This window comes from Notothenia rossii (genome assembly GCF_949606895.1).
Source record: "Notothenia rossii genome assembly, chromosome: 5".
NCBI classification, from domain to species: domain Eukaryota; kingdom Metazoa; phylum Chordata; class Actinopteri; order Perciformes; family Nototheniidae; genus Notothenia; species Notothenia rossii.
Window position 1 is genome coordinate 20,063,421 of NC_136903.1, and position 21,045 is coordinate 20,084,465.

At 42.5% G+C, this 21,045-nt stretch overlaps 3 protein-coding genes across 6 annotated transcripts in view; 1 reads left to right on the top strand and 2 right to left on the bottom strand.

Annotated features, from left to right (window-relative positions):
• Positions 1–53: 53 nt before the first annotated feature.
• Positions 54–6,325, bottom strand: psmd7 (proteasome 26S subunit, non-ATPase 7). The gene is made up of 8 exons (XM_079685175.1): positions 6,166–6,325; positions 5,608–5,699; positions 5,025–5,117; positions 3,757–3,854; positions 3,556–3,636; positions 3,025–3,116; positions 2,032–2,230; positions 54–697 (listed from the first exon to the last, which is right to left on the bottom strand). The coding sequence occupies exons 1-8, from the start codon at positions 6,237–6,239 to the stop codon at positions 434–436; spliced, it is 993 nt and encodes a 330-aa protein (XP_079541301.1). The 5' UTR covers positions 6,240–6,325; the 3' UTR covers positions 54–433.
• Positions 6,326–7,480, top strand: LOC307041701 (dynein light chain roadblock-type 2-like). The gene is made up of 4 exons (XM_079685176.1): positions 6,326–6,415; positions 6,709–6,784; positions 6,890–7,057; positions 7,195–7,480. Exons 1-4 carry the CDS (start codon positions 6,398–6,400, stop codon positions 7,236–7,238), a joined length of 306 nt encoding a protein of 101 aa, XP_079541302.1. The 5' UTR covers positions 6,326–6,397; the 3' UTR covers positions 7,239–7,480.
• A 797-nt stretch (positions 7,481–8,277) lies between these two features.
• Positions 8,278–21,045, bottom strand: part of LOC307039244 (genetic suppressor element 1-like) — a 37,779-nt gene continuing 25,011 nt past the window's right edge. For all 4 annotated transcript variants that reach the window (XM_079681115.1, XM_079681117.1, XM_079681116.1 and 1 more), the window contains exons 3-16: positions 20,438–20,637; positions 17,834–17,988; positions 17,514–17,717; positions 16,774–16,932; positions 15,350–15,633; positions 13,801–14,110; positions 13,105–13,715; positions 12,878–12,990; positions 12,506–12,785; positions 11,629–11,742; positions 11,034–11,414; positions 10,582–10,878; positions 10,086–10,189; positions 8,278–9,957 (exon numbers count right to left, since the gene is read on the bottom strand). In XM_079681115.1, the coding sequence (XP_079537241.1) occupies positions 9,820–9,957; positions 10,086–10,189; positions 10,582–10,878; positions 11,034–11,414; positions 11,629–11,742; positions 12,506–12,785; positions 12,878–12,990; positions 13,105–13,715; positions 13,801–14,110; positions 15,350–15,633; positions 16,774–16,932; positions 17,514–17,717; positions 17,834–17,988; positions 20,438–20,637 (3,350 nt within the window). In that variant the 3' untranslated portion in view covers positions 8,278–9,819. The remainder of the gene's footprint in view (positions 9,958–10,085; positions 10,190–10,581; positions 10,879–11,033; positions 11,415–11,628; positions 11,743–12,505; positions 12,786–12,877; positions 12,991–13,104; positions 13,716–13,800; positions 14,111–15,349; positions 15,634–16,773; positions 16,933–17,513; positions 17,718–17,833; positions 17,989–20,437; positions 20,638–21,045) is intronic.

Below are 21,045 nucleotides of genomic sequence, written 5' to 3' on the forward strand. Positions count from 1 at the left end.
TATTATACAACAATTAACCAATTGTTTTTGTTTTGAGAAAAAATATGTCAAACTGCCAAAAAAAAACACTCATTTTAATATGATCCCAATTTAATGAGTTATACAGAAACAAAACATTTTTTCCATCTTACAAAAAAAGCAATCCCAGGTGTTATATAAGATCAAGGTCATGGAAACTATGAAAACAGAATAAACATGTTCTCATAGCTCAGAAAAACCAAAGACGCAAACATCATCATCTCTGTACGATAATAACAGTCTTTATGAGTGCCACTTGTGAGCGGGAGGTCAAATCTCAGATGACACCATTCCCCATATAGAGTCCTACTTTTAGCCTGAGACCCAAATACAGAGCTGTGACTGTGGGCAGAAAGTAGAGCACATCCAGGTGAAGGCGGCATGATTTGAGAGGAGACCTTAACAAGGAGAACACTCATTTCTTCTTCTTCTCATCTTTCTTGCCAACATCAGCCTTCTCCTTCTCCTTGTCTTTGTCCTTATCATCCTTTTTCTCTTTGTCGTCTTTCTTCTCTTTCTTGCCTTCCTCCTTCTCCTGTCCTTCTTTCTTTTCTGCGTCTCGGTTGGAAATCTTGTTGTTGATCAGGTTGTGAAGAGCCACCACTGAGCGTATGAGCGAGGCCAGGTAGACCACCAGCATCTGGTCGTTGGTCTTAAGGTAGAAGGCTTTAGTGAACTCCTGCAAAGACAGAGACATGATTTTAAGCATCACAAAACGTTGTCTTAAGCATGACAACAACCCATATCATTTTCATATGATATGACATGAACAATAATCTGTGGCTAAATAATATTTAATAAGATTGCATCCTAAAAAAATCTGCCAATTTTACAAAAGCATACAAAAAAATGGGACCAAAAAAGGGTTAAAGAGTGTTAAAACACAAATCTGGATATATATTTAGATATGAAACAAGCAGGTATGCTTGAACTACTACATGAAGTGTACTAGAGCAGGGGTTCCCAAACTTTGCCATGCCAAGGACCCCCATATAGCATTATCCTCTGGCGGGGACCCCCCTGTTGCAATTTTTTTTTTTAAATGATGTGTATAAGTGCCTCCCGATGGAACATGCAGTGCGTTGCCACTACATTTGGGGCCTTCTGCCTGATCGAAGCTGTCACTCCGCTTTCTTTGCCTGTCATAGCCCCACTGCCCCATCTGAACACAGTCAAGTCCGTTTGAGACGATGTATTCATCTAAAACTTGGAAAATGTCTCTTCATGTGGTCCTACCTTCCAGTGCTTTGCAAAATAATATTTCCTCAACAAAGTTGTCTTCTGAAATAAATCTGATGTACGCAAGCAATTCTGAGACATTTGCTACATCCATACTCTCATCCAGCTGCAGAGCGAAACATTCACTAGCTCTCACTTGCTCCAAAAGCTGAGCAGATTTTCACTCTCAGTAGCGGCAGCTCGATTCTGATAGGCTTGAAGGGCGGTCGTGTGATTAAAAAATATATATATCAAAAGATTGGCATCAAAGGACACAGATTGATAGATATGCAGTTATTAATAACATCTAAAACAAATAATTAAACTTAAAAAAACAAAACCTTGTTTCCCTCAAACTTTGAGTGACCCCCCTGGCGGCCCCCCGGGTAGGGGCCCCCACTTTGAAAAACACTGTACTAGAGCACTGTCTGCTCTTGAAATATGACCAAGTCTGCCCTCCAGTGGATAAATGAGAAGCTGCTGCTCAGTTAGAGATGTAAGCCGATAGGCTACTTTGGTTTTCTTACCTACATCTCTATGGTTCAGGGAATTATTTCCAAATGCTGTTGTTTTTATAACATGTTTTAATTCAACTTAAAACAATGAGTAATTGATTCAGTTTGAATTCAGTGTAAAAACCCAGTTCTCCAATTTGCAGATAATGAGAAAAACTAAATAAGATATTGCCTACATTTAAGAGAAAGTACTACCATTAAAAAGACACCAATATTCCTTTAATAATTACTGTACATAGATAGATACAAATCAATTGCCCCTCATATACAAACAACTTACCAGTAGATTAACGTCTGGCAGCAGGTTGAAGACATCCTGCAGCTGATAGATGATCTGGTGGTTGATGGGAAGTTTTCCTGCCGTCACTCTCTCCAGGTAAGAGCGGATTTCCAACAGCTTGGAGTTGAGTCCCTTCAGGCCATGAACCTGATTAGTAATGCGTTGCGACAGGGTGCCAACAGTGGTATCCTTGATATCTCTGCATAGGGTATCAGGTGAGACAGGGGTGTCAAACTCAAAATACACAGTGGGCCAAAATTAAAAGATTGGTACTAGTCGAGGGCCGGAATGGTTAAATGTTTATTGCAAAACGTATTGAAATGAACTTATTGCACAGATTAAACCTGGAACTAACAAAGCTTAAATGATTGCCTATAAAAACAACATTAAATAATCAGTGCATTTATTTCTTATGGCTCTATCTGCAGCTTTTCCGGAGACATTTCTTATGATTACATTTTTCCACAGGCCAACAACAGCTTCAAAAAAACAATTTCCCTCAAAGAACAAAACAAACATGCCCTGTTGTCGCAAGAAAAAAAGTGCAGAAGAAACATCCATTGAAACTCAGTTTGCTGCTCTGTGATGCTAGTTCAAGCCAGATACTTGGCATCTCATCTCGGGTGCAAGTTCATCAATGTTTGGAGTCAGGCTGTGAGCTGAGGAAATCCTCAGGGTTGAGTGAAGGTGTGCGTGCAATATACCGACGGGCCAGATCTAATAGTAATTAAAAATGATCCTGCGGGCCGAAATTAAATCCACCAAGGGCCCGATTTGGCCCCCGGCCCTCGAGTTTGACACATGTGAGATGAGAAGTGAATGGGTGTGAAATTAAATGGCTTAACATTGTTTGCAAGTAGTCTTTATCTGTTGATCATTTCCATCTAAATGTATTAGCACTTTTGTTGATTTTATTAAAATTAATAATAAGCATATTTGTATCATTTATACACCGTAATGTGATACAAATTTTTTATTTTAATCAAAAGTTACCTGAGCAGATGCTCCACACCCACTTCTTCAGCTTCCTCGGCTCCAATCTCACTGGTGACGTGTTCAAATGTCTTGGATGTTGGTGTGCCATCCTAAAAATAGTAAAGCACAACAATGAAAATCATAATTCTAAGTTCAACCAAAGTTTGTTTGAATAGTAAGCAAGTTAAAATAGTCGTACTGTCTTAGTGCAGTGTTTGAAACCACGAAAATAACAGGATGATATAATTGCGATATAGACTTTCACCTTTAACTGGGAAAACTTTCTAACGCCTAAATAAAAAAACAGGTCTTCTAATTCAGTGTAGTTTGATATTTACCTTGTGGAAAGGTTAAATATAAAGAGCTGTTATAAAACGTATTCAATGAAAATCACCAGACTTGTGTCAGGAAAATGCATGCATCAACACTAAACTCACACAAATGGAAATGTATTCATTATTATTTAATTCAATAGATCAATGCTCAGCCTAGACCCTTTTGAAACCACTCCTATTTAATCTCATTCAATGCATTCCATGATTCACTTACGTCATGTATTTCCTCCACAGAGATGTATGCTTCTGTGGGTAGACCAAGGTCTTTGGGCTTCACGTCTATAATGACTAAGACCTGATGAAATAAAAGACAAATATACAAGTGACTTATACCGCATCAGAAAAAAAGAGAGGGGCAAGGTGATATCACAACACATTCACATCAAGCAGAGGCTAAATGTAAGCTGTTACTTACCGAATTGGTACAGTACTGCTTGATGAGCTCGTTGATGGCAATGTCATTCTTATGTAACTTGGGTCCTGTGTGGTACCATCCGACTATTCTTTCTCTGGCTGAAAACAAGGAAAGACAGTAAGGACGCTAGTAACAAATAATCAAGGTCACCATCATTAAACACTAGGGCTGTACCCGAATATTCGACTATTCGTTCGTTGGCCAACTATTCGGGTTTCAATTTCATTTTATTTTTTTTAATTGTTTTTCTAAATGTGTGCTATCAATAAAGGCGAATAGCCATATTCTTATAATATATTTATTGTTTTGAATTGCACTGTTAAAATGCGGAAATATATACAATCTCAGCTTGTGCTCCTGACATCGCGTTCACTCAGTCACGAACGCAAACGGCACGCTTCACCTCGTTTCACACACCTGAACACAAAATGCCGAAGACTTCAGCTGTGTGGGACCATTTTAAATGACGACGGTAAGAAGAAGGCAGTGTGCCAAATATGCGACAAGAAACTGGCCTACCACGGTGGCACAACAACTCTGAAAAGTCACCTGGATGCTGTAAGTAGTAGCCTAGCTTAGCTGTTGTCAAGTTGCCATGATGAAGCTGCTTTATCCACCGTTTAAACAGTAACGTTACAAATTATAAAATCGTGCACTTACTTTGCTTGGAAAATAGTTGCAAGCAAGCAACCGAATTGTTTTTTTTATATTAGTTTTTCAATTTTATCCGAATACTGAAAATAATAGGAGCAATGTGGGAACATCTGGGGCTAAGGCAATTATTGGCATACGGTTCGTTCATTTATTTTTCATTCTTCATTTATTTAAATACTGTTTACTGTATTGGTAACAAGTGTTACACTGTTACGCCTACTGTTACGGCTATGTTATTAAAAGTATTGTTATTATAACAGAAATATGTGTTTTGTATCTTGAAGTTGTAAAACGTTATAGACCGAATTTGGAACTAGATTTGGGTTAAATGCAGAGGACACATTTAGTTTTAATAACTGACAACTAAGACAATAAATAAATCGTAATAGTATGCTCTTTCTGCGCTTCTTCACCTGACAACAGCGTGTTGTCAGGTGTCCCGGATTCGGAGCGTGTTATGAAACCTTCTGGAGAAAAAGAAATGTATAAAAAAAAAAAAAAATCTCTCCGCACTGAATATCCGCTGCTGATTACTACCGAATATCCGGAGCCCGAAAAATGGTATTCGGGACAGCCCTATTAAACACAAGCAGATAACATAGACAGTGCCTTACCATTAACTTTTTTGAACATGCCATACATGTTCTCCAAGTAGTCATGATCCAGGAACCACACAGAGTCATCCCTGTCATCCTCGTCAAAAGGCACTGCAAAGGAACATTGACAATGAGTTAAAGAATTGACTTACGTTCCCCTTTCAGAATAATTGTATTTAATATTGAGCTGTAGCAGTTTTAAGTCCACAGTCAAATTCATGTTCAAATATGTTCAAGTAGCCCTCTCAAAATATTGTACACATAATCAACCAATGACAGCATTTGGTTAATGTTTGCTGTGACTTTGGAGGGAGATTTGTAAGATATTATAAATTCTGATATGGAGTTCCTTGGATTAGGAATGAGTAAAACACGTTGATCCCAGAATGCTGGGGGTTTAGCAGGCACAGAGAGTCAAAAATAAAGATACTATACTGTTAAAGTTGTTAAGTTATAAGTGAATGATCCAGTCTTTGAGAGATTGTATCATACTAGGGAATACAAGGTAGAAAACCTCTGCCTCATTGTTCTTTGAGTATTACTCTTATATATTGAATAAGCTTTTCCCAAGCTGTCTAAATGCTGTTAAAATGTCACTCACCTGCAAAACTGTTTGAGACGTCAAGAACTTTTTTATGCCATGATCCCAGAAGGACACCAACCACTCGTTTCTGGTTTCCAACCTTTCCTATCCTGTAAATGAATGTGTAAGATGTGTCAAAACAGAAAACATTATCTTGTTAGTTTATCACAGTTTGTCCGAAGTAAACGCCATGACTCATGAACATAGGGTGAGCCGTTAGCTGGGGAGCTAGTCAAAGCTAAGCTAATATTCATATCTTCATGTTATCAACGCTTAATGAATGAATGACAAAATACCATTACTGTGAATGTATTAGCAGGTTAACCTACTTACAAATCATACCTTATTATTAGAACGTTTATTAATGTAACACATATTATGCTCGAACAACAACTATGGGACAAACTAAACACATTTCCCTTAGCTAGCTAGCTTGGTCATGTCTGCATTCACTCTCAATGGCGCTCTGACTCAGCAGGGCTAACATTAGCTTAGCCTAGCAGCAACGTTAGGATTTTTGACTTTTTAACTAGCAAACTGTGTAAAGGATAATAGACAAGTGTTGAAATTACTGACCTGTTAAAATGATCGACAACACTGAGCAACACCAAGGGGTGAACGACAACATTTTCCACCGCTAGCTCCGGCATTTTAGCAGTGAAGATAAACAGCTCGCAGCCACCGATCTCAACACAATGACGGCAGCTCTACACTTCCGCCTGGCTGTGACGCAACTTCCGTTTCTCTTGGCAACAGAGAGACGCAGAGAAAAGGCAGGAGAGTTTTCATTTCTCAGATCACAGACAAAATGGCAGGAACTGAGCACGTAAGTTAATTTTGTTAATTGTGTGAGTTGTTTTCTTAACCTTATATTCAGTTGTGTCACTACATAACAACGTATTATGGTTAATTTTAACCTTGGATAAACAAAAACACCAACATTGTTTCAATTATACCATCTGTAATCATAGATTGTATGGCCGTAATGTCACTAAAATGACCTCACTGGCATTAGATTTAATTTGCTAACTAACTTCAATGAAATAAAAATCAAACATTCTACTTCAGTAGGTGTTTTTTTTTATTAAATATCTTTCTTACTTTCATTCTGTCTTGCAGGCTAACGTTGAGGATACACTCAAAAGGATCGAAGCCCATAAAGGTGTGATTGGAACTATAGTTGTCAATACAGAAGGTAAACCAGAACACAATATAAATCTGCAGCCAAACTGTTTACTCTGGTGCAAAAGGTTAACAATGCTGTTTGACTCTAAAGGTTGTTAATGTTTGATCTTTTCAGGTATTCCCATCAGAACAACATTAGATAACTCCACAACTGTTCAGTATGCAGGACTTCTTCGCCACCTCGCGATGATGGCCAGGAGCACAGTGAGGGACATCGACCCTCAGAATGACCTCACCTTCCTCCGCATCCGCTCCAAGAAACATGAGATCTTGGTTGCACCAGGTGAGTTTGGACCAGATAGGTATTGTTGACGCAATGATGGCTACTGAAACAAAAATGTATTATCAACTCAACTAAAGGTTGTTACTTAGGAGCCGCTGCTGTATTAACAATATTTGTTTTCTTTTATGTTTCGGCAGAGAACGACTTCCTGCTGATAGTCATCCAGAACCCATCTGAATAGCTTCTGGACATTCCCATGATAGTGAGCCTTTGGTTTATCACATGATGCCGATTTATCCAGGCAAAAATATATTTTCCCACTGTGTTATGTTGCTCCATGTACTGCATGATCGTTCCTTTTGTACTTTAAGTTGCCTTAATGTACAGGTTGCACTGTTTGTTTACCTCATCTATTTCTTTCATTTCATTTCTGTGTTAATATTGAATAAGTCTGTGAAATAAAGCTGCTTGTGATGTACATAACTTACTGGGTCATACCTGTTCATTTTGATGGGTGACATATCCTATATACTATGTCAAATAGGTCCATACAGGTGCTTCATACAATTAAGAAATGTACTATATTGTACACAAAATCCAAAAGGACAAGATGACTTAGGAAAATGTACGTTAAAGGAAATATTATTGGGCCCCAGGAGCTTAAGTCACAAATACTGCTTTGTCGACTGAGCATACCACTTGAGGCTGGAACTGAATAGGAAGAATCGGCATTTAACTCATCATCACATGCCTGAATGCTTGACCCAGTTTGTAGTTAACAAAGCTCTTCGGTATGGGTTACATTTATTTGTGTCGAATTTTCTTCTTTGAGGAAAGGGTCCCAGGAAATCAACCAAAAAATGATTGTAACTAATCACTTGTTTCCTTCTATAGCTTTACCTACGCCTGAATAGATTTCTTCTTGGCCCTGGTAATTGAAAAAGCCTTGGGCTGGTACAGATCCTTTAGTTTGCAAAGTAATAGCTGTGATGGAGTAAAATATACAATGTTGACCATTGCAATGTTGTAGATTAATAAAGTAGTATAACATGGGAAACCTAAGTTAAGGTAAAAGTATAATATTGTAGATTGGAGTTTAATTGATAATTTTTTCCAGTGGTGGAAAATGTATTTCTCAGGAAATGTAAAACTTAAAATGGAAGAGCTCAAGATGAAAATACCTCAAAATTGTAATTATGTATTCGAGCAATGCTTTTATACTGTTTTGCATAGGAACTGAACACTTCATCTCCCCAGAGAAATGACAATGACTTGTAAAATAAATTTTACAAATATTTTTATTGTAAATTTCCATCAGAATGTACAGCAATTTATGTTAATAAATAATTCATCACAATTATACAGCCCAAATAATACATTACATAACTGATTGAAACAAATATGCAGGATTTCACAGCAGGTGATGCAGGCGGGTCAGGAGAGTTTTGGGAGATTGCTACTATAGCTTGTGCTTGTAGGAATGGGCTCCTGTGATTCCAATTTTCAGATAGGAAGGAAAGGGGCAGCTTGTTTTACCTGGCTTGAACAAAAATAAATGTCATAGAAAAAGAAAAGTAAATGTTATGTTTTTTGTTACAAACAGACGGTTATCAGTTTTAACATTACTGAAATGGAACTCAATCATTTGGCATTTAAGTAATTAAACATAGTTTTTCAGTATAATGCCACAAGAACTTCAGATAAGGGAAACAATTCAAAAGTTGGACAGTATGTTTATAAATACAGTATTTTCTCTCAGTGCCAATTATTATGAACATTTGTAGAATATTGCAAAAGACCTTTGATAATATCAACTCTTCAAGTTTAATTGACATCTCTAACCGTGTGGTGGGACAGACTCTTGGTTGAACCAGACTCTTGGTGTGAATAAAACTCACATTTGCCACGTTGTCGTCCAACGCCCAGTGCATGAAGGCTAACCCTCAAACCTTTTGACATCACATACCATTTTTCAAATACAACTGCCATAGCATCCTTCATTTCTAAACATTTTTTTATTCTGACCAGCAGCACTTTAAACAAAACATATGGCTTCCCACAAGAAATGGTTAAAACAGTAAAACATACGAAAATTCTTCCTCTACCACAAGTGACATTACCAATGGAAAATTTATTAAAACCTCAAAAAACTTCAATGATACCATTTTCCATTATATAGATTCTATCTTTTAGCAGTTCTCTATCCTCTGCAGAAGCTTTACCAGCACACATCCGTTAGATACGGTGCTAATAGAGGCTAAAATATTTTACCACACAGGACGATCAAGTATTTCCTCCAATTTCATTTCAAGTGCATCCTACCAAGTTTAAGGCCTGAGGTGTGCTTTGATTCCTTCACCAAGTGACCGCTGCACGCTTACTCTCTTCTCATTGCTGGCCAGAGAGGCTACAGATTTGTGACGAGTGATACATCTCATTAGTGTAAATCAATACATTTTATGCAAAAATTGATGTGAGCTAAATGGTGGAGAGTCCTTAAAGCTAAATCTGGGACTAGTGGGAGTGGTTAGCGTTACTCTGGCGAAGATGCTGTTTCACCTACACAGTGTTGTTACAATCCATAGGCAGAATGAGGGAGAGCGAGAACGCCCACACCATATGGCCACCATGGTTTACGGTTACCGTGGCAACATGGCAGGTAATCAGTTCAATAATATAACTGATTGGCCAGCAGGGGTAACAAGACAAGGATTGTCTCTTTCAAGTGCTTCAAGTGCAGAGAGTGTTCTGGCTCTAGTCTTGTTCTTGTTACTGTTCCTTCGCTGTCAGAGGTGTGTCTGTCAGGGAGTGTGTGTCAGAGGTCACCTCTGCGTGTGCCCGTTCACTTGCCCCCTGCCCCAGTGAATGTTAGGTAGCGTCAAACACCGCCTGAAGTGCTCCAGCTGGGCCTGCAGTCTCTCCCTCTCCTCTCGCACTTTCTGCCTCTGACTCACCAGCTCCTGACAAAGGAAGAACGGATACAATTATCAAAAACCCAACATGTTCTGCACTGAGCAGCATCACTTAAAAACAGTATGCACATTATAAAAAAGAATGCACATAAATCTGCATGTGTACGGAAACTTACCCCCATATTGAGAGAGAGCTGCTCTGCAGTTCTGGTCAGATTGTAATTCTGTGCTTCAAGTCTCTTACACTGACTGTGAAGAATCTGCCTCTCTATGCTCCATTCTGTACAGAGAGAGAAACACACATTAGGGAAAATTGCATCCATTCTAATACCTTTCTCACTCAATGGTCTAACAATATATTGGAGTCCAACCCAAGAAGTGGACCGTATGATAAATCGGGGCTACTAACAAGAAACATTTGGCCCCTACAAAAACATACTTTTTTTATTGCTGCATCTAAGCTTCGGCATATTTTTTTTAAATATACTGTACTAAAAGCAGTTCAAATGCAAGGCTTATCTGATAACATCCAATAATAATCATTGATAATGCTTCAAAACAGGAAATATGTTACACTTTAAGAGACATTTTGTGTAATTAAGATGCTTCTGAGTGTAGAATGAGACAAATGTTGGGCAACATTACAAAAAAACTGACTGGAAATTGACTCACCATCCGTATACTCCTGGTAGGCCTCAAACACGGCTTCGATACCCTGCCACTTCCTGGGCGCTTCTTCCATCTCCTCTTCCTCCTCTTCCTCCTCCTGACCAGACTCTTCCTCATCCTCATCAGACAGGTTTTCCCGCGGCACTGGAAGTTCTCCGCTGGCTACAAGGGAATGGAAATGATGGCCGTTGACATGTGAATGCTGAGGGGCGAGGTGAGATGAACTTTTCAGCTGAGAGATGCTGTGAGGCAACGAGCGGTCCGTCTTCATGCCAGCTTCAGGGACACAATTTGAGACTCCTAAGAAGAAATAAGAGAGAGAAGAAAGTGGTTATAAAATATGCATTTTTACTGCTGGTGTATTACATGTGAACACCACTAGGTGGCAGAACATTGTCATTTTTAAATTCACAATTGAGCATGATGGTAATGCACCTCTGGAGTAAGTGGCTAACCTTTGTTCTGCAGTGTGTTGTGTGTGGACTGCAGCACAGCCTGGTGGAAGTGCTGAGCGAAGCCCTCTGGTGTGAACCTCTCCCAGGGCCTACTCCGTCCATTCGGCCCAGGATTTGGCTCCTTTTTCTGAGGAGAAGCCACAACGCCATTCTGGAGGCCCTGGAGGTTCCTGTTTGGTTGAGTCTCCATAAATTCACGTTTTACATGATGGGGGGCCAAGGCTGGAGGGATGCGGGCCACGTGGGAGTCCGAAGAGGGTTTGAATGTGTCGTTATGGGGGGGATGTTTGGGTTTGTGTAAATAGGGAGGGGAAGGGCTGGGAGAGTCTGGGTAATGATGTCCATTTGATTGGCTAGGCAGGGGGGCTGATGACGAGTCACCTAAAAACAAATGTTACACTTTCCTTAGAAAAAGTATAAAGCGTTAAACATAAACGTGCATATAATTGTGTGTGTGTGTGTGTGTGTGTGTGTGTGTGTGTGTGTGTGTGTGTGTGTGTGTGTGTGTGTGTGTGTGTGTGTGTGTGTGTGTGTGTTTGTGTGTGTGTGTGTGTGTGTGTGTGTGTGTGTGTGTGTTTGCTTATGTGTCGCTCACCATTTGAGGGAGCAGGGGGACTGCTACACAGAGGTAAAGGATTATATTTGAGCGTGTCTAATGTCACAGTCTTCTTCTGAATGGCACTCAGCAGCTCCTCTGTCCTCTCCTTATCTGCAGAGAAAAGACAGAATGAGAACACCCGACATTCATATTTTAAAATATGGCTTAAAATATTGACTGGCACAAGGAAACCAATGGTTGCAGCTCAGCAAATGAGTCACTCAAGGTAAGGTCCAACACCATCCAACAGACTTTGGCCACCACACATTATATAAAAGCTCATCCTTTTCAATAAAAAAAGAGTTAAAAATATAAATTATATCAGTTTTTTTTGGCAGAGGAGCAGATGTAGCAATGTTGACAGAGAAGACATTGGTAACAGGAAATTAAATCAAAGATTGACAGGAAGTGCAAATGAGCTGCTAAATATACACCAGTGTTCCTCTAAGGAAGTAATGAACAGTGATTATAAAAAAACGGAGTTTGCCCTGTAAACAGTATTTTAAAACATTGACTTGATTTCTGTATTGGGATTTCTTTAAAGCGATTTCCATGCTGTTTCAATAACTGGGTAAAACAAAATATATAAAACTAATTGAACGTAATGTTTTCCTGCAAGGACAATAATTATATCTGGTACTAATATTGTATGCATTTGACATATTAAATCTTTCAAAATATTTAAATTTGCTCAATTCCCTAATTTGCTAAATATAACATCCTCTCAAGATGCTTCCTAACGGCTTCTTCTTCTCACCCCTCCAAAAGCCTCAGTAAACTGTGAGTCTTATTTTACACGGGGAACCTCCAGATCAACTGTGAAGAAAGCAAAGTAGCACGTAGGCTGTGTGTGTGATGCTGAACAGGTTTTTACCTCTCCTCTGCTGTGGGCTGACATGGGAAAGGTTGAACATATGGAGGAAGTCTTTTTTCTCATGCAGTTCGGGAGTACTGTCCATCTGCTCGGCAGAATACGGTGTGGTTAGGGAAGGTGTAGGTGTTGAAGGTGAAGTGGCCTTCCTCTTGCCCCGCACGGCTGGCGGAGAGAGGCTGCGCTCCCTCATCATCCTCCTTCTCTTCCTCCTCTTCCGTGCCAGAATCTCATCGCGATTGGCCATTGTGGTCAGACCGCACACACGTAGAAAATCCACTTTCTTTGGAGAGAGACATTTGGGCAGGTGAACATCGCTCTAACAAACATTTTAAAACCTTGAATGTATATAAGAAGCATATGATATTCTTGCACCTCAGAGGATGCATCCAGTTTGAGTGGGGGCTGTTTTGTCACTCTCCTCAGATGGGCTTTCACCTCCTCCTCGTCACTCTCATCATATGATTCGTCCTGGTCATAGTAAAAACCTGGTGAAGGAACAGCAAGAGACAAATTAAGGAGAGAAGGATGTCAGCTCTTCTGCCTACTACCCCCTCTGCTGTAATTCCCCTCTCTTTCCTCCTCTTCATCGCTGTGCTCACCTCCTTCTCTGGCCTCCTTCCTCCTCTTCTCCTCCATGTCCAGTTTGCTAAGCAGCCGGCGGTGCTGCTGCAGAACCTCGTCATACACCAGCATGCTGTCAGGCGGCTGACTCTGTCGCTCCCTCACCGGAGACGGAGACGAGGCCTGACTCCGACCCACCGGGTCGGGGCAGGTACCCTGAACTGAGGGAGGGGCACAGGCTCTCTGGTGGAGGTTACTCATGTGATGCCGCTGATAGAGGCTCTGGATGGCTCTGTCTTGCTCTGCCTTGTTCCAGGAACCTGCTTCTTGTAAACTGGCTCCCCTTAATGAGGTGTACCGCTCTGTGCCCTCCCCTCTCCTCCTGCCTCCCTCCTCCAGCTTCTCCCCCCAGCTCAGAGGAGGCCTGTCGACTCTCGTCAGTCCTGGAGGCGGCCTACTGGGCGGTGTAGCAGGGTTGAGTTTTCTGCGGGAGTCTGCGGGGGTGTCGACAAGCGAAGCTGGGTTCCACAGTGTAGTCGGAGGGGCAGGGGCATGATGGTGACCTTTGGGGGAGATGAGGGGAGGAGGAGCGCCGAGGCAGGGAGGTGCGTCTTTGTTGCCTGAATGGTTGTGATGGACTGAATTGGTTCTGTTAAGGAAAATAAAAACAAAGTCAACGTCTCACCACACTGAGTGACATTGCAGACATAAATAATCATTTTCTGTGTTTTCACCTGTGACTGTCTCTCCTCAGCTCCACCCCTTTCCCGGGGGACCTGAGGCCCAGCTCCAGCGGACCCTCCCTCTCCTGCCCTTGCCCTCGTTGCCTTGATAACCATGCCGCCTCGCTGGCCCTCTGAGTCATCATGGCAGCTGCAAGAGCTCCATGGATCCCCCCGGAGCCAGCATGATGCTTCCCCAGGTGAGAAGGCACCAAGCTGGGCACAGGGTGTGGGATGGAGCCTCTGGAGGAGTGAAGGCCAGGCTGCAGGGACAGATGTTTGGGTGCTGGAAAACCTGGGTGCTCTGAATCCTTGTTTTTATCTGGAGAAACAGTTCAGAAGCCATACATTAGTTGTGTATGTATGTATGTAGACATGTATGATATTTCTTCACACATATTTCAGCATCTTAAAGTGTGGACAAGATGATAGGTCAGACATTTTAATACATATCCTTTAAATATCTATTCGGAATCTTAAGTGACACATGCCAGTTTGGACAGTACCATACTTTTCGAAGATTTAAAATTATACCTGCCCTAAGGATGGCAAGAAATATGAATGAAAGTTTTGTTGTGCGGCTAAGCTCCACAAAGTGCATAAACTGTGTCAGTGTGAACAACATTGTGTATAAAAATATATATATTTTTACAATAGTCTGAAGGTCAAACTAGGACAGTAAAAGCACCTAAACGCAAAATGCACATTAGAAAAATGTGTGATTCATAATTACTCTACACACTGAGGACAAGTGACAACCAATCACAGCCGGAATAGCCTACATCTTTCCTGTCTCTCATAGAGAATATGGATGCCGTCGTTTTTTAGGTGATCAAATGACAGTCAACAAAGTAAATGGCTGCGTAAATACGGCACGCTGGCACTGAACTTCTCAGGCTGCAGCACTACACCAACGGCTCTGCTGCAGAGAGTTCATGCAGTGGAGGAGCTTTTCAAACTATAAAGAAGCTATGAACAGTAGACACTAGAAGAATCGCCCACATTCACTCATTAATCTGCTTTGACTATTCTGGCTGGAGAATGTTGATTGACAGAATTTACAAAACCTTCAAATAAGCCACAACCGCGGTGCACGCATGAGAGTGTCATAGGTGCGCTCCAGTACTTATAGAAATAGCATTACACCCCTGAAGAGCAGGGTTATGATTCATCTATTAAAACCTTATAACCTTTAACTTTTTGGTTCCTTAATGCTGCCTCTCCTTGAGCCAGAATACCATCAGAAGTGTATTCAACTATTGGGGCCCCGGACCAGAAGGGGCCCCCAAAGAAGGTTGATTACATTGATTGACACTACAATGACATGTCGGGAATCCACCAAGAGCTTCATAATTTCAGCTTCGTAATTTCAATTCCGGGGGGTGGGGGTGGGGGGGGCTGGTGGTGGTGGATGTATTAGGGTGTAGGTCTCTTCTGCCTGGGGCCCCCAGAGTGTCTTGAAACCCCCTTTGTCTTTGTGTGTGTGTGTGTGTGTGTGTGTGTGTGTGTGTGTGTGTGTGTGTGTGTGTGTGTGTGTGTGTGTGTGTGTGTGTGTGTGTACCCAGTCTGTTCGGGGTCAGCCTCTCCCCTGGCCTGGCCCTCTCCTCCGGTGGGGCCCTGCGAGCCTGCAGCTCAGCCAGGTAGTGGCTCTCGGCTGCTCGGACCATCTGCTGCTGTCTCTCCCTCTGCCTCTCCTTCTGTCTGTCCAGCTCTCTCTCCCGCTCCTCCTCCCTCTCTCTCTCCCTCTCCCGCTCTCGTTCCATCCCGGCCTCGCGCTCCCTTTCTTTCTCTCGTTCACGCTCTTGCTCTCTCTCTCGCTGGCGGAGCTCATTCTCCATCTGTAGCCTGTGGGGGAGGTTGACAAGTAGGCACACACACACAGACAAACACACACAGGGGGAGAAGGTGAGAGATGCAACACCCAACATGAGGCAGATATTAACCACACACTGGTGAACCTCACACAAACATTTCTGCTCAAACATACACACACTCGCAGAAACACACACAAATATGCACACACGCTCTCCACTTGCCATGAGGAAAATAATCCATACACAGCATGACTGAGCAAGAGCAGATGAACACTTAATAGGTATCCACAGGAAAAGGACACGCGCACACACACACACACACACACACACACACACACACACACACACACACACACAAAACAGAACACATTCAGCAGAAATCAATCACACACAAACAAACCTACAGGACACGCAGGAGCCATTACAGAAATATACGATAAATAACATCCATTTCAACACAAACATTTTCCTTGTGCATCTTGCCACAGAGAAACAAAGTGTATTGTGTGACTGAAAAAGTAGTTGGAAGAAGATGGAGAGAAAGAAAGAAAGAAAGAAAGAGGGGGTGAAAGAGACTTCCTTATGTGTGAGACTTAATGTCAGCCTTGCATATGCATGTCCATGTGTGTGCAGTGTGTGTGTGTGTGTGTGTGTGTGTGTGTGTGTGTGTGTGTGTGTGTGTGTGTGTGTGTGTGTGTCTGCGTGTGCATGTGCGTGTGCATGTGTGTGTGTGTGTGTGTGTGTGTGTGTGTGTGTGTGTGTGTGTGTGTGAATGTGTGTGTGTGTGTGTGTGTGTGTGTGTGTGTGTGTGTGTGTGTGTGTGTGTGTGTGTGTGTGTGTGTGTGTGTGTGTGTGTGTGTGTGTGAAGGGCAGTGTGTGAGATGAGTGTATAGGAGGCACAGTGGGGTGTGTGCTAAAAATATCACACACTCAGCAACCTGTGCCTACCCTGCAGAGAGAGATTACAGAGCCCTGCACAGGGGAGAGAGAGGGTGTGTGTGTGTGTGTGTGTGTGTGTGTGTGTGTGTGTGTGTGTGTGTGTGTGTGTGTGTGTGTGTGTGTGTGTGTGTGTGTGTGTGTGTGTGTGTGTGTGTGTGTGTGTGTGTGTGTGTGTGTGTGTGTGTGTGTGTGTGTGTGTGTGTGTGTGTGTGTGTGTGTGTGTGTGTGTTACCTTTCAGCCAGCGCTGCTGTGTGGTTCATTTCTCCGGGGTAGCGGCCTCCGGGTAGGTGCATGTGGAGGGCAGAGGGGTGAAGATGAGAGAAGGCGCCCCCTCCAGGCACAGAGTAGAACTGTGAGCGCAGAGCAGAAAGACACATGGACTCGTCCATCCTGTGAAAGACAGGCAGGCAGATAGACAGGAGCAACGGAGTTAGACAATAGGTATTGTAGGGTTATCAGCAGAAATATGAAATATGAAGAAAAAGAATTGCAGGTGGTTTAGAAAATAAAAAAGGGACTAGCAGGATGGACCATTTTGTTATTGTTTTGTTGTCTAGGATACTCGCATAAAGTAGCAGCATAAATTGTTGAATTGGTTTAAACCCGCATTTCTAATTCAGAAAATGTGCACACAGTGAGCACAGACTGAACTATAATACACCTTTATCAAAATTAAAACACTGCAGGTACTTCAAGTAAACTGCAAACTGAGTGCTTATGTAAATATAGACAATGCAGACAATAAATATCAAATAAATGTCATCAATGTTTTGTCTCATGTGTTATTATCATTCAATTGTTCTATTTAATAAATGGCAAAAAAATGCAAAAAACAACAATACATCGGCATTGTACATCGGCCATTGGTCACACTGCTCACTAAATATTGGAATCGTCATTGTATTCCGTAAGTGTAAATCCATAATGGACAACCTCTATTAAGGGTTAGTAGTACAAGGTGGTGTTGTTACCTTTGTAAGGACAACTGGTGGTGCAGGTAGGCAGGATGGTAGTAAGCAGCAGCGGCTGCGGCGTGTGCAGCATGGGCAGGGTCCAAACTCATGGGAAGGGAGGCCATTCGGAGGTCATCTGAGGTGGCGAAGGGCCGGAGCGCTCTCAGGTACTCCTCTGGGATGCCACCCGAGGGCACACCAGGGTGCATCTGACCAGGCAAACTGCAGAACAAGTGCACATCGTATTTATTTGGAACACTTCATAATGGGTTCTGTTTTAAGATTTGTAGGAGTGATATTAAACTTCTTTACTTTTATAAACAAACATATGCTCTTACCTAAGGCTCTGTATCCTAGGGTCCTGCATTACAGAGCTGGGGGTTAGACCAAAGTGATGAGCCAAGTGGTGAGGTGAATGGATGGGCGGAGTCCTCTTACCCTGCTGTGGATGGGTGTTCTCCACCCGCTCCCTACTGAGAACACTCGGCTCCACCTGAAAGACATTGAGAGAGCACATATAACTGTGAATATCCATTGGGTTTGAGTGTGTGCTAGATTGAATCTGAGCATGAAAAAAATGAAAGGGAACTGAGACTGGGTAACCCTCCCCCTCGGAGCTGCACCCAGAGGCTCAGCAGAGTGGAAAAGTGGGTCTGATATGTCATAACAGGTCAAGATTAAAGTGGAAAGATGATCCTAATTTATGGCCAACAGCTCTCTCCTCCGTTGCTCTCTCTCTAAGAGCTTCCCACGCAAAGGATTTGGTCACTACAAAGTCCTCGATTTCTTATAGTACTCTACCTTCAAATCAACACTGCAAAAGCAGTCATAGGAAAGCCCAAATTACATAAAGATATTTTTCAAACTTGCATATAAAATTAAAACACAAAGAGGCACTGTTGGTAACGATGCATACCACGTGACTGTGTTCAGGGGCTGGCTCTGTCCCACTTTGCTTAATATGTCAAGTGTCATTACTCTACTCTCTCCCCAAATAGAGACTAAACTACAGCAATGCAGCTCTCGCTTTAGTTTGGCCATTTAGCAGGCTAACATTTGCTAATCAGCACTTCAGACAAAAACCAGCTGAAGCTGATAGTATTTTACTAACTAAAGTTTACTACAAAGACAGATGACAACCGAATGAGGGCACCAGATGAAAAGTCAGTGGACCACTCGGTTGACATGATTCATCCTCTGGACAACTTGGATGTCTTTGCAAATTTGACTAAAATTCATAGTAGTTGCAGTTGTTGACAAAGTTTAGAAGGCTGTTTGTGAAGCTACACATGGGTTGTTAACCAAGCTATATTTTTAACATGTTATTATATATATTTAACATAGCAGCTTTATTTCACCCGTTTGAAGCACTTCGACAATTTCTTTTTTGAATATACTGACAATGCCATTTATAGAGCCAAACTGATAGCATTGCTCAACAAATCTAATCTTCAGGGAAAATGATGAAGCTGAAGAAAAAAATAGCTACAAAAAGAGTATATTAATAAAAACATACAGTTCCATACATTTCCACTATATTGTGTCAAATCTTGTTGCCACAGCAACAAACAGCAATACAGGTCAGACAGACCACGGACGAACTGCAAACAAATTACCTCTGCCAGCACCAGCTGATCTGCTACAAGTATTGCACAACACTTGCAGTGAAAAGTCTGTGCTTTGAATATGTTTGAATAGTTTTGAATGTGCCACATTAATGGAAAGCAGATTCAAACCAGTGATAGACTGTCTCTCTCTCACTATATCATTCTGAAATCTGCACTGGCTGAAACTGAGAGGGGGAGGCGACACAAGGAGGGTCTGGAGAACAGCCATCACATTCCTTGACCTCTGCCCCCGCAGACAGCCAAAGGCCTTCACACATGCAGCGATAAACACACGCTGTCTGTTTCTTTAGCTTAAATCGTGCTGTTACAGGACAAGCTGCATACAGTAAGGACAAACACTGAATCAACGCAGAGCTTCAGAGTTCTCTCTCTGCCTGCTCGTTCTTACCCTCCCTCCCCTCATTTCTTAACATCCTATTCTCTATTTCCCTGCCTCCCTCCTTCTTTCTCGCTGAATGTCTGAATGGGAGCCCCAGGCAGGCAGAGCCACAGAGTGGTCTTTGTGAAGGGGGAGAAAGGCAGCTCTGATCCAGGGGGAAGTGGCTACTGTGGGGGCTCACCCCTGCATTGTGTGAGGGGCCTGGTTCCTCGCCCCACCTTAAATGTGCTCACACACCCACAAGCAAACATCCATAGACGCACACACACACACACACACACACACACACACACACACACACACACATACACTGGTCCCTCTTCACTTCGTAAGCCTTTTGTGGTGAAGGGTCAAGTACACACACACACACACACACACACATACATACACACATACACACAATCACAAACACACACACACACACACACACACACACACACACACACACACACACACACACACACACACACACACACACACACACACACACACACACACACACACTGCAGGAAGCTGAACACAATAGGTGCCAGTCTCTGAAGCCTCCAGTGTTTCTTTACAAACCCCTCATGTGTTGCAGAAAAAGACATGGACTGATTAGTGAGAGGAAGAGGGGGTGAGGCAGAGGGGTGAAAGCATGAAAATGAAAGAATGAGACAAGACAGAGAGAGTGTGAGTCGGGGGATAGAAGAAAAGAAATGGAGGGATGGCTGGTTTTGACAGTTTGATGTTGACAAGAACTGGGACTATTAATTTAATGGAGGGAGCAGCAGCAGGAAAGATGAAGGAGATAGAAAGAGACGAACGACTCATCTTAGAGAGAGAGAAAGAGAAAGGGAGGGAGATGGAAGAAAAAGAGAAACCAGAAGGAAACATAGAGTAGAGATACACAGACTGAGAGCAGCAGTCACTGATTGATAAATAACGTCTCTTACCTGTCGTCCGTCGGCCCTCCACAGGCCGTTGCTGGTCTTGGTGGGGGCAATGGTGACTACTGGAGGGGTGCCGGGGACACCGTGACCCCTGGTCTGGCCTAAGAGGGGCCCTAATGAGCCCCGCTTAGGGGTGGAGACTGGCGAGCTGTGGCTGGTGGCTGGAGAAGAGACTGGAGACGACTCACCGCTGATGGCAGAACCTGAGGCGGGGAGAGAAGGGTTTAATAACAGCTGGAGAGGCAGGAATAAACTGAAGCTATCAGACGGTGATCAGTTCAAAACGATTTCAGGATCCAACGATCCCACCGTGAAATAATGCAGATGTTGCAGGGTAAGAAAACACTGTTTTCAGTCAGTGTGCTGGTCTGTGACAAGGTAAACAGTAATTCAATTATTTTTGATGAAACGCTTCGTGGCAAAACGTGACAGAAATAAAAGAGAGTGTAAACAAAGGTACAGAAGGTATGTGTGTGTGTGTGTGTGTGTGTGTGTGTGTGTGTGTGTGTGTGTGTGTGTGTGTGTGTGTGTGCGTGCGTGCGTGCGTGCGTGCGTGCGTGCGTGCGTGCGTGCGTGCGTGTGTGTGTGGCCTAGCACTACTATACTTGTGG